The sequence below is a fragment of the Lithobates pipiens genome, unplaced genomic scaffold, assembly GCF_037356315.1.
Source record: "Lithobates pipiens isolate NorthernLeopardFrog02 unplaced genomic scaffold, aLitPip1_a1.2 Scaffold_23, whole genome shotgun sequence".
In the NCBI taxonomy this organism is placed as follows: Eukaryota; Metazoa; Chordata; class Amphibia; order Anura; family Ranidae; genus Lithobates; species Lithobates pipiens.
In genome coordinates, this window is record NW_027507785.1 from 326,163,289 (window position 1) to 326,174,918 (window position 11,630).

At 45.6% G+C, this 11,630-nt stretch overlaps 1 protein-coding gene across 7 annotated transcripts in view; it reads left to right on the forward strand.

Moving 5' to 3' along the window:
* The window catches only part of SZT2 (SZT2 subunit of KICSTOR complex), a 297,498-nt gene that overhangs the window by 169,841 nt on the left and 116,027 nt on the right, over positions 1–11,630 (forward strand). For all 7 annotated transcript variants that reach the window (XR_013262121.1, XM_077450667.1, XM_077450670.1 and 4 more), the window contains 5 exons: positions 2,144–2,296; positions 6,166–6,268; positions 7,535–7,655; positions 9,393–9,504; positions 9,675–9,793. Coding sequence is in view for 6 of the 7 variants with exons in the window: in XM_077450667.1 (XP_077306793.1) it covers positions 2,144–2,296; positions 6,166–6,268; positions 7,535–7,655; positions 9,393–9,504; positions 9,675–9,793 (608 nt within the window). In the remaining variant the exon portion in view is untranslated. The remainder of the gene's footprint in view (positions 1–2,143; positions 2,297–6,165; positions 6,269–7,534; positions 7,656–9,392; positions 9,505–9,674; positions 9,794–11,630) is intronic.

An 11,630-nucleotide genomic window follows, 5' to 3' on the forward strand; every position in this document is an offset into this window, starting at 1 on the left:
CACGTTTCGGAGAAGTGGACCTCCCCCCCCCATCCCTTCTTCAGGGGTGTTGCTGCGTGCTGGTGGGTGGGATTGGCTCCCAAAAGGATTTTTCGATTTCAGGCTGGAAATTGGCTGCTGCCTCTGCATCCCTAGCTTGCACTCTTGTCAATTTGCAGTCCAAAATGTAGAAATCCTTTTGGGAACCAATCCCATTCATTAGCATGCAGCAGCAGCCCTGAAGAAGCGCAAGCCCTTACCTCCGAAATGCGTTGGCTCCATGCGCATGGTTACATTTTCAGTAAACGTTCTATGAACCCTACTTGTGTTTTTTCTCGACACTGGGCAAGCCGCCTTTCCCACCCAAATCTGTGGAGAGAATCCTGTGACTGATCAGATTCTTCTTCACAGATTTGGGTGGGGGAGGAAGGCTTTCCCAGTGTCAAGAAAAAGCAGCTTGTAGGGTTCATAGACGGAAGGAGGGGCATGCCGCCATTGGACCATCTGTACTGCTTTTATGATTAAAAATCCAAAGATGTTAACCATTACAGTACCAGAAGTTCAGAACCACAAAAGAGGACAGGGCATTCCTGCAGCGACGAGCCGTGAAGAAGCAAAAACAGCCCTGAAGAAGTGGGAGCCCATTCCTTCGAGGCACGTTGGCTCAATGTACATGTTTACTTTTTCAATAAACGTTCTATGAACCCTGCATCGAATTTTGCTTTTGTGGACACTGGGGCTCTCTTCCCTCCCTACCCAAAATCTAATTGCTGAAATTGTTATAAGGCCGTACCAGGTAGCAGCCCGCAAGAGGGTTCACCACTGCCGCTGGGAACAACCCACTGGAAGAAATTCCTTCCTCCCTCAGTCATCTACCCATGGCTAGTGACCATTTATTCAGTCCAGTGTGATGTCTAGTACAAGCCAGATACCTATTCACAGATGGTGTTGCAATCAGTGTAATCAATAAAAGAACTCTCCTTATTGGAGGAGGAAGAAGGGGGCGTGTCCCTGTCCGGCCATCTGGCCATCTGTACTGCTGTTCTGCCTGAAGACGTGCCGCTGTTATCCATTACTTTGCCGGAAGTTCAGAGTCAGGAAGAGAAGGGGGCATCATCCCTGCAGTTGAAGATATTTCCGGATCCACCTGTCTGCACAACATGGGACTTCATTACAGGAAAGTGATGTGACCAGCTGTAGGAATTTTTTTTTAGCTAAACTTCAGCTTGGGACAATTTGCAAAGGGTAAGTTTGGTTACCACTAGCTCCACCGGTCCCTGGTACCTACCTGTCCATATATAACTGGAAGCTCCAGGTGGCATCAGTGAACAAAGAACATGCCTTCCGTTATTTGGTCCCTGGTACCTACCTATCCATTACCACCTGTCCCTGGTACCTACCTATCCATATATAACTGGAAGCTCCAGGTGGCATCAGTGAACAAAGAACATGCCTTCTGTTATTTGGTCCCTGGTACCTACCTATCCATTACCACCTGTCCCTGGTACCTACCTATCCATATATAACTGGAAGCTCCAGGTGCCATCAGTGAACAAAGAACATGCCTTCCGTTATTTGGTCCCTGGTACCTACCTATCCATTACCACCTGTCCCTGGTACCTACCTATCCATATATAACTGGAAGCTCCAGGTGGCATCAGTGAACAAAGAACATGCCTTCTGTTATTTGGTCCCTGGTACCTACCTATCCATTACCACCTGTCCCTGGTACCTACCTATCCATATATAACTGGAAGCTCCAGGTGCCATCAGTGAACAAAGAACATGCCTTCCGTTATTTGGTCCCTGGTACCTACCTATCCATTACCACCTGTCCCTGGTACCTACCTATCCATATATAACTGGAAGCTCCAGGTGGCATCAGTGAACCAAGAACATAGCTTCCGTTATTTGGTGCCTTCAGAAGTGTCCCGGTTTATTATTTCTAGACTTTTTATTTTTTTTAACTTCAGCTTTAAAGCAGAACTTTGCAATTCAATGAGTGTAATTAGTTCGATGTGGAAGCCAGTGGCAGCCATAAGTGGGTGCTCAGTTATTTAGTTTCTCCGCTTTTCTGTTCTCATTTATATTCGTTATTTGATTACTGACTTTATGTTCATGAATCCTGATTCTCCATTGTGTTATCCTTTTAACTGCCCAACAGATTTCCCTGGAGAGGAGAGTTACCAGCCGCGAGATTACCTGGCAGCCACTATGCAGTTCATTCCGGGACACTTCGCCTGTGATACAGTATGGAGCACCGTTATACACATCCACCCGCGCCTTAAAATGGGGCCCAATATGGGGGTTTCCAGAGGTAAATCTGATCAATCTGTTTATTACTATTAAAGGGCCGGTCAGTGCAGAACTGATATGTAAATTAGAGGTGGAGATTGGTGAACTGTCATTACGTGACTTCTAAAGGGCCCGTTCACATTAGAGTAGCGGCTGGTGTTTCTCCATTCCGGAAGAACGCCAGTCACTGCTAAGGCTGATTAAATGGTGTACTACATACAGAGTGCAGAGTTCAGGAGTGCATTACATACAGAGAGCAGGGTTTAGGGGTGCGTTACGTACAGAGTGCAGGGTTTAGGGGTGCGTTACGTACAGTGTTCAGGGTTTAGGGGTGCGTTACGTACAGTGTGCAGGGTTTAGGGGTGCGTTACGTACAGAGTGCAGGGTTTAGGGGTGCGTTACGTACAGAGTGCAGGGTTTAGGGGTGCGTTACGTACAGAGTGCAGGGTTTAGGGGTGCGTTACGTACAGAGGGCAGGGTTTAGGGGTGCGTTACGTACAGAGTGCAGGGTTTAGGGGTGCGTTATGTACAGAGTGCAGGGTTTAGGGGTGCGTTATGTACAGAGTGCAGGGTTTAGGGGTGCGTTATGTACAGAGTGCAGGGTTTAGGGGTGCGTTATGTACAGAGTGCAGGGTTTAGGGGTGCGTTATGTACAGAGTGCAGGGTTTAGGGGTGCGTTATGTACAGAGTGCAGGGTTTAGGGGTGCGTTACGTACAGAGTGCAGGGTTTAGGGGTGCGTTACCTACAGAGTGCAGGGTTTAGGGGTGCGTTACCTACCGAGTGCAGGGTTTAGGGGTGCGTTACCTACAGAGTGCAGGGTTTAGGGGTGCGTTACCTACAGAGTGCAGGGTTTAGGGGTGCGTTACCTACAGAGTTTAGGGGTGCGTTACCTACAGAGTGCAGGGTTTAGGGGTGCGTTACCTACAGAGTTTAGGGGTGCGTTACCTACAGAGTGCAGGGTTTAGGGGTGCGTTACGTACAGAGTGCAGGGTTTAGGGGTGCGTTACGTACAGAGTGCAGGGTTTAGGGGTGCGTTACGTACAGAGTGCAGGGTTTAGGGGTGCGTTACGTACAGTGTGCAGGGTTTAGGGGTGCGTTACGTACAGAGTGCAGGGTTTAGGGGTGCGTTATGTACAGAGTGCAGGGTTTAGGGGTGCGTTATGTACAGAGTGCAGGGTTTAGGGGTGCGTTATGTACAGAGTGCAGGGTTTAGGGGTGCGTTATGTACAGAGTGCAGGGTTTAGGGGTGCGTTATGTACAGAGTGCAGGGTTTAGGGGTGCGTTATGTACAGAGTGCAGGGTTTAGGGGTGCGTTATGTACAGAGTGCAGGGTTTAGGGGTGCGTTATGTACAGAGTGCAGGGTTTAGGGGTGCGTTATGTACAGAGTGCAGGGTTTAGGGGTGCGTTATGTACAGAGTGCAGGGTTTAGGGGTGCGTTATGTACAGAGTGCAGGGTTTAGGGGTGCGTTATGTACAGAGTGCAGGGTTTAGGGGTGCGTTATGTACAGAGTGCAGGGTTTAGGGGTGCGTTATGTACAGAGTGCAGGGTTTAGGGGTGCGTTATGTACAGAGTGCAGGGTTTAGGGGTGCGTTATGTACAGAGTGCAGGGTTTAGGGGTGCGTTATGTACAGAGTGCAGGGTTTAGGGGTGCGTTATGTACAGAGTGCAGGGTTTAGGGGTGCGTTATGTACAGAGTGCAGGGTTTAGGGGTGCGTTACCTACAGAGTGCAGGGTTTAGGGGTGCTTTACCTACAGAGGGCAGGGTTTAGGGGTGCTTTACCTACAGAGGGCAGGGTTTAGGGGTGCTTTACCTACAGAGGGCAGGGTTTAGGGGTGCGTTACCTACAGAGTGCAGGGTTTAGGGGTGCGTTACGTACAGAGGGCAGGGTTTAGGGGTGCGTTACGTACAGAATGCAGGGTTTAGGGGTGCGTTACCTACAGAGTGCAGGGTTTAGGGGTGCGTTACCTACAGAGTGCAGGGTTTAGGGGTGCGTTACCTACAGAGTGCAGGGTTTAGGTGTGCGTTACCTACAGAGTGCAGGCTTTAGGGGTGTGTTGCGTGCAGGCTTTAGGGGTACGTTACCTGCAGGGTTTAGGGGTGTGTTTTGTACAGCGTGCAGGGTTCAGGGATGCGCTATGCACAGAGTACAACACCACCACCCCCCCAACCTTTGCATCTCTACTTCCTCTCACCTCTCCCTATGTGGGCGGGTCTCTACTTCTCATGTATTTGGCTCTGTTATACCTCCCTTTGTAGACTGCGATCATTCTCTCTCTCTCTCTCTCTCAGATTCTGGAGAGCTGTCCCTGACATGAGGTATTTGTTACATCCGGAAGCCACTGACAGCAAAGGCTTCTGTGTTTACAAGTGACAGCAGGGAGAGGGAGCGGAGGGTGACAGCTGGAGATGACGGAATGGGGTTTCGCCATGTTCCGGCTGCAAAACTGGGCAGAAGGGCCACATGACAAGGCCTGGCGCGCCGGACTCGGCCCGCTGGTCTTGTATTTGACACAAGGATAACTAAACCCAAGAACAAAAATTCAATATGTTGCAGCTTACAATCCTTTGATGTGGTGGCTGCATTGGTTTTCTTTTTTTTTTTCTCTCAAACTAGGAACATTTTCAGCAAATACCTGTTGACCTTGAAATGCCGTGTCCTCAATTCCTGTGAGCTGCTTCAAAGAATAACTTCTTTCCTAGCTCGAGATGAAGAGATATGAATAGGCTTGTAGTCCATGGCAGGAGAGCAGCCTAGGGTGACCACCATGGCACCCTCCATACATATAGTTGAGGAGTGATGTAGCCACTCAGTGACAGGAAGGATTATTATTTGTGGCGGCACAGTGGTGTAGTGGTTAGCACTCTCGCCTAGCAGTAAAAAGAGTCGCTGGTTCAAATCCCAACCACGACACTACCTGCCTGGAGTTTGCATGTTCTCCCTGTGCCTGCGTGGGTTTCCTCCGGGTACTCCGGTTTCCTCCCACACTCCAAAAGACATGCTGGTAGGTTAATTGGCTTCTGTCCCAAATTGGCCCTAGTATATGAATGGGGACCTTGGATTGTGGGCTCCTTGAGGGTAGGGACCGATGTGAGTGCGCAATGTACAGGGATAGGGACAATTATAGACACTCAGGATGAACTGGATGGACTGGTGTCTTTATTCAACCTTACTAACTATGAAACCACACCAAGCACTAGTAATTGCAATATATTACATTTTTGGATTTGGGTTTGGAAGCATAGTTAGTCAGGATGAAAAAAAAGACACAAGTCCATCTAGTTCAACCATAAAAATAAATAAAATAAAAAATAATATCCTACAGTCCCATATACACAATACTATACCCACAGATGATCCGGAGGAAGTCGAAAAACCCCAGTAAAGCATGATCCAATTTGCTACAACAGGGAAAAAAAAATTCCTTCCTGATCCCCGAGAGGCAATCGGACATTCCCTACAAATGTCAGTACCCAGTTATATTATGTACATTTAGGAAAGAATCCAGGACTTTCTTAAATCAATCTGCTGACTTGGCCAGAACCACCTCTGCAGGGAGTCTATTCCACATTTTCACAGCTCTTACTGTGAAGAAACCTTTCCGTATTTGGAGATATAATCTCTTTTCCTCTAGACGTAAAGAGCGCCCCCTTGTCCTCTGTGATGACCGTAAAGTGAATAACTGGACACCAAGTTCACTATATGGACCCCTTATATATATTTGTACATGGTGATCATATCCCTCCCTTAATCTCCTCTTATCAAGAGAGAATACATTCAGTTCCTCTAATCATTCCTCATAATTTTAAGCTTTAACTCTCTAGGAAAGGTCGTCTTTCAAACAGCATTTTACAATCTCTTTAGAGGATAATCCTGTCGTTTTCTACAGCTATACAATCCTTGCGCTCCGTGCTCAACGCTTTCTCCGTCGTCAACAGGAAGAACATGTTTGTCTACCAGGAGCGTGCCACCAAATCCGTTTTCTACCTCCGGTGCGTGTTGGTGTTTGTTCTTCTTTTTTTTTTCCTTCTTTTCGTTCCATTGATAAAGGGAAATTCAGTTGTGGTGCTTCTGGCCGGTACTTAGGTGGAAGTAAACCCTGAGATTGCAATTGATAGAAAGGATGAACCACCGCTCCAAGGTAATCCTCGAGGACCGAAGCAAAAAATCCACAGCAAAAGGAATAACGGGGTACAGGAAATCCTGACGCGTTTCTTACCGCAATCAGTGCTTACTCGCTATGAGTAAGCACTGATTGTGGTGCGAAACGCGTCCGATTTTTAGGAGACAGTCCTATTGATGAGCCCCAGGTGCTGACCATTACACACACACACTGAGAAAACAAGCAGGACAAAACTCTGGACAGCCGCACACTGGAAAAAGGCTTGAAATCCCATCTTTAATTGAAATAACGTGGGTCACATCAAAACAAAATCAAAAAATCCACAGCAAAAGGAATAACAGGGAAAAATCGGATGCGTTTCGCACCACAATCAGTGCTTACTCAAAGCGAGTAAGCACTGATTGCGGTGCGAAGCGTGTCAGTATTTTTCCTGTACCCGGTTATTCCTTTTGCTGTGGATTTTTTGATTTTGTTTTGATGTGACCCACGTTATTTCAATTAAAGATGGGATTTCAAGCCTTTTTCCAGTGTGCGGCTATCCAGAGTTTTGTCCTGCTTGTTTGCTCATTGGAATTAAACCTTCCTATTGTTTTCAGCCAAGGAAGCTGCCATCTTGGTCTCCCTTTAAAGCGGAAGTAAACCCATCGATCTAACAGTTTGAAAAAACATTTACATTCCCAGCATGCCAGTAATGTTAACTGTCACGTTGGTTGTGCTCTCAACCAAACTGTCAAACCATCCAATGGCTGGTGTCATAACTGTTCACATGTGCAGCTTCATGGCAGTTAAAGATTTAATAGAGGCCAAGATGGCAGCTTCCTTGGCTGAAAATGATAGGAGGGTTTATTTTCACTTTAATCTTTAACTGCCATGGTGCTGCACATGTGATCAGTTATGACACCAGCCATTGGATGGTTTGACAATTTGGTTGAAAGCACATCCAATGTGACAGTTAACATTTCCAGCATGCCGGGAATGTAACTGCTTTTTCCAACTGTTAGATCGATGGGTTTACTTCCACTTTAAAACAGAGCTGGCCCTGCTGTGGGGCACTACAAGTCCCTCACTGAAATGAGAACTGTGAGAATGGGGCTGTACGTCTGATTGGCTGAATCCTCTGTCTCTCCACTCCTAGACTGTCCGAAACCTCCAGCAACGGGCGTCTGTGGGACGTGGATTTGTCGCTGTCTCGGTCCTTGGCTCTGTCCCGTAGTCAGGAACCGATTTTCTCAGAAGATGTCATGCTAAGCAATCAGGTAATAAAACAAAATACGTTTTGTTGAGTTTTATGTCTGTTCATCTTCGGTTTGGTTCGTTTGACTTCTTATCATCCTTTTATTAATATGGAGGAATGGGATTATAACGGTGCTGCCAATAATTTAGTTCATAACAAATTAGATAAAAATATCGTTTTTTTTTTTATTAAATACAAAAAGATAAAGACAAAAATAAACAGAGGATATGGAAATGGTTAAAATCAATGATAGAGCATATACAGAAAATATATATATATATATATATATAGGGCTGCTGGTGACCCACAGGGAAAAAGGAAGGGATGGTCAGGCACAGCGGTCAAACTTTTCCCGGTGGAGGAAGGCACCTGAAGGGTTGAATGATCCCCCTTATACCTTTGAACCATCGCAAACAAATGTGCCTATATCGCGTCTCGGTGGAGAGGATATAGAAACCTGCTAATTCAACACTAAGAGATTATGGTGCAACACCATTTTCCGTTGCTGTCTTATACTATAAATATTTGAAGTCTTTATGCTAATCGCGGGCTCCTATATATACAGCAGTGTGATGTCGATGTGAAAATCGCTCTATTTGCATAGAGAAATATCTCCTTCCCTTTTTTTTTTCTTTTCCTGCATATTTTTCTTGGGGTACCCCCATGAAAAAATATAAAAAATTGGTAAAGCTCCTGAGGAAGCGTTAATCAAAATGCGAAACATGTAGAGCACCAGAATATATCCAATTGGTTCTGTAATTAATATCCTGTCTATTTTAAACAGTTTTTCCATATTGAGTATTAATGTGTGTTTTTTTTTTTCGTCTTTGGGCTCATATGCCTAATGGGAACATATATGGACTTTGTTTAAAATGTACTAGTTTAGACAGGATATGAAACAGTACTTGCTATGTTTTGTATACATTTTCTCTTTTTTTTCCTTTTTTATAAATAAATATATTTTTGTATGTAAAATATTCTATTTTTCTTTTTCCCTCTTTTGTTATACTTAAATTTATTGCTATGCCTAAAAAGTCCAACACAACCAACATTTTTTGTTGAGGTTTTTTTGTGTTTTCCCTTTCCCTGTTCTCCTCCCCCCTTCTTTTTTGCTTCAAGGGATGGTCACAGGTGGATGTTAAATCCCAACATGTTTCGCCAGCGATGGCTTCCTCGGGGGATAGTATGGGACCACCACAATAATCCCGCTGTAGCATAAAAAGTATATGTAAGTAATAATACACGATAACACAGAAATAGATATTGTCATTGGCATGTGCTGTGCATCTTCCTGAGCTCATAACAAATATCTATTTCTGTATAATTACTTTTTATGCTACAGCTGGATTATTGTGGTGGTCCCATACTATCCTCTAAGGAAGCCATCACTGGCGAAACATGTTGGGATTTAACATCCATCTGTGACCATCCCTTTCTTTTTCCCTGTGGGTCACCAGCAGACCAATATATATATATATATATATATATATATATATATATATATATATATATATATATATATATATATATATATGCTCTATCATTGATTTTAACCATTTCTATATCTCCTGTTTATTTTTGTCTTTATCTTTTTGTATTTAATAAAGAAATTATATATTTTTTATGAACAAATTATTGGTAGCACTGTTATAATCCCATTCCTCCATATTTACAATTTCGCTAAACGGGATGAGGTGCATGACAATATAGAGCCACTCAGATTATATTCCATAATCTTCTTATCATCCTTGTTTTATAGGGAAGTCGACTCTCTTTGGACCTGTCCTCCTCTCGAAGTACAGACTCGACTAGGCCAGTGGGGCAGCTGGACAAACATATCTTACTGCAGGTTCATGGAGTGGGTGAAGCAGGTATTCACTATTAGAAACAATTTTGTGATGGCACTATCTTCTAATGTGATAGGAGCCAAACAATACTGCCAGTGGTCTTCTTATCTGTATCTTCTCCTGAAGTTTGTCATGCAGAGTCTGGACGATAGACCTTTCTGGATGAGGTGTAATGACATTTCTTGTTTATGTAGGCTCAGAGATAACCGATGATTTGGTGAAGGTCCTCAGGAAGCGTCTGGATGAGGCCACGCTGGACATCATCACGGTTATGCTGCAGAGGAATTGTAAACTGACCCCTGCTGATGTGGAGGTGAGAAGAGTGTTGGAAAATTTAGGCTGTGCCCAGATAGACAGCAATACCACTATATAGGTATGTGGATACGTAACCATCACACCTATATGAGCTTCTTGGACATCCTGTTCAAAGATCATGGGTATTATTATAGAGCCCTCCCCACCCAAGCTGCTATAGCATCTTCTAGGAATGGTTTTCAGAAGATTTTAGAGCGTGTCCTTGAAAATTTGTGCTTATTCAGCAAAATTCTCTATTGGGGTACGCGGCGGAGCTCCTTGAGGAGGAGGACGGGCGTCGATTTGATGGGCTCTCTCCACCGCGAACATCAGCGAGAATGCATCTCTGCCAAAGTTGGATGTCAGGAAGTTTTCAACAAAGCTCGCCGGGTCGTTGCCTTCGGCAGTCTCGGGAAGGCCGATAAAGTGGAGATTTCATCCCCGGAGGCGATTCTCCATGTCGTCCTGTTTTGCACTAATCTGTTGTAGCTGACGGAGCACCTTGTCAGTAGTATGTTGCAGGGGGTGCAAGATATCTTCCGCTCTGCTAATACGGGTCTCCGTCTCTGCCACGAGGTCCCGCAGGGTAGAGAGATCCTGCCGGATAAGAGATACGTTGATTTTGACTTCCTCAATTTTGGTGGTGAGCGTGCTCTGGCACAAGGCGATAGCATCAAGCACCGTATTAGTGGCTGCCACAGAGTGCTCCATATCCAAGGAGGCGCCAGCGCCGTCTTTAGCCTGTTGGTCTTCTCTAAGCCTGCGATACTTAGCAAGTTTGTCACCAGCCTCAGAGATCTTATCCGGCGGAGACATACTTCAGGAGGTGGGCAGGAGAATCCCTGGGTTCATTGATGAGGAGCACTGAAGGGCACTGTTAGGTGCCACTGAATGGCATGGTAGGCAGCACTGAAGGGCACTAATAGGCCTTCACTAATGAGGCGGCACTGTTGAGGCGGCTACGGTGGGCACTGTTGAGGGGGCACCGGTGGGCACTGTTGAGGCGGCACTGATGAGGCGGCAGCGGTGGGCACTGATGAGGCGGCAGCGGTGGGCACTGATCGGTGGCACTGATGGGCACTGATAGGTGACACTGATAAGGAGGCACTGACTGGCAACACTGGTGGGCACTGATTAGCAGCACTGATGGTAATCAGTGCCCTGAATATTGGTATAGATGTTCCTTTCACAAAAGCCGGTTATTGGCTCTTCTCTCCTTACGCTCTTAACATGAGGAAAGGAATGCTAATAACCGGATTATGTTTCCATCGTAATCAGCTGTGATTGGACACAGCTAATCACGTGGTAAAGGGCCACTGTGATTTGCTCTTTACCCCAATCTGTGATCAGCTTTATTCAAACACACAGCGATCACGGAGCTTGTCACCCCCTTGTTGCGGCGGGCCGCGCGATCGTGCCTGGAAGTCATATGAGGCCCTCTCAGAACTGGAGAACCGCTCTGTAGCCGTCATTCGTCTATAGCGTGATCGGGAAGTGATTATACCATGTTTTTATAGAACTGGGTTCAATCTCTTTAGAGCACTGATTCTCAACTAGGGTTCCTCCCAAGGTTGCTAGGGGTTCCTTCAACATTGGGCCATTTCTGCCTCTCAGATAAGTTCCCACCGACACCATTGATCTTTTCAGCTGATTGATCTGTAAGGAGGTAATTCTTCCCAATGACCACAAGTGTAAGGACCATTCTTCCTACTGACCATCACACTAATGTATCATGAGTTGTAGATGTCTAATTTTTAGCAGGGGTTCCCCCGAGACCGGAGAACTATTTCAAGGGTTCCTCTGTGTTGAAAAGGTTGAGAAAGGCTGCTTTAGAGGATAACCCTGTCTTCTACAGT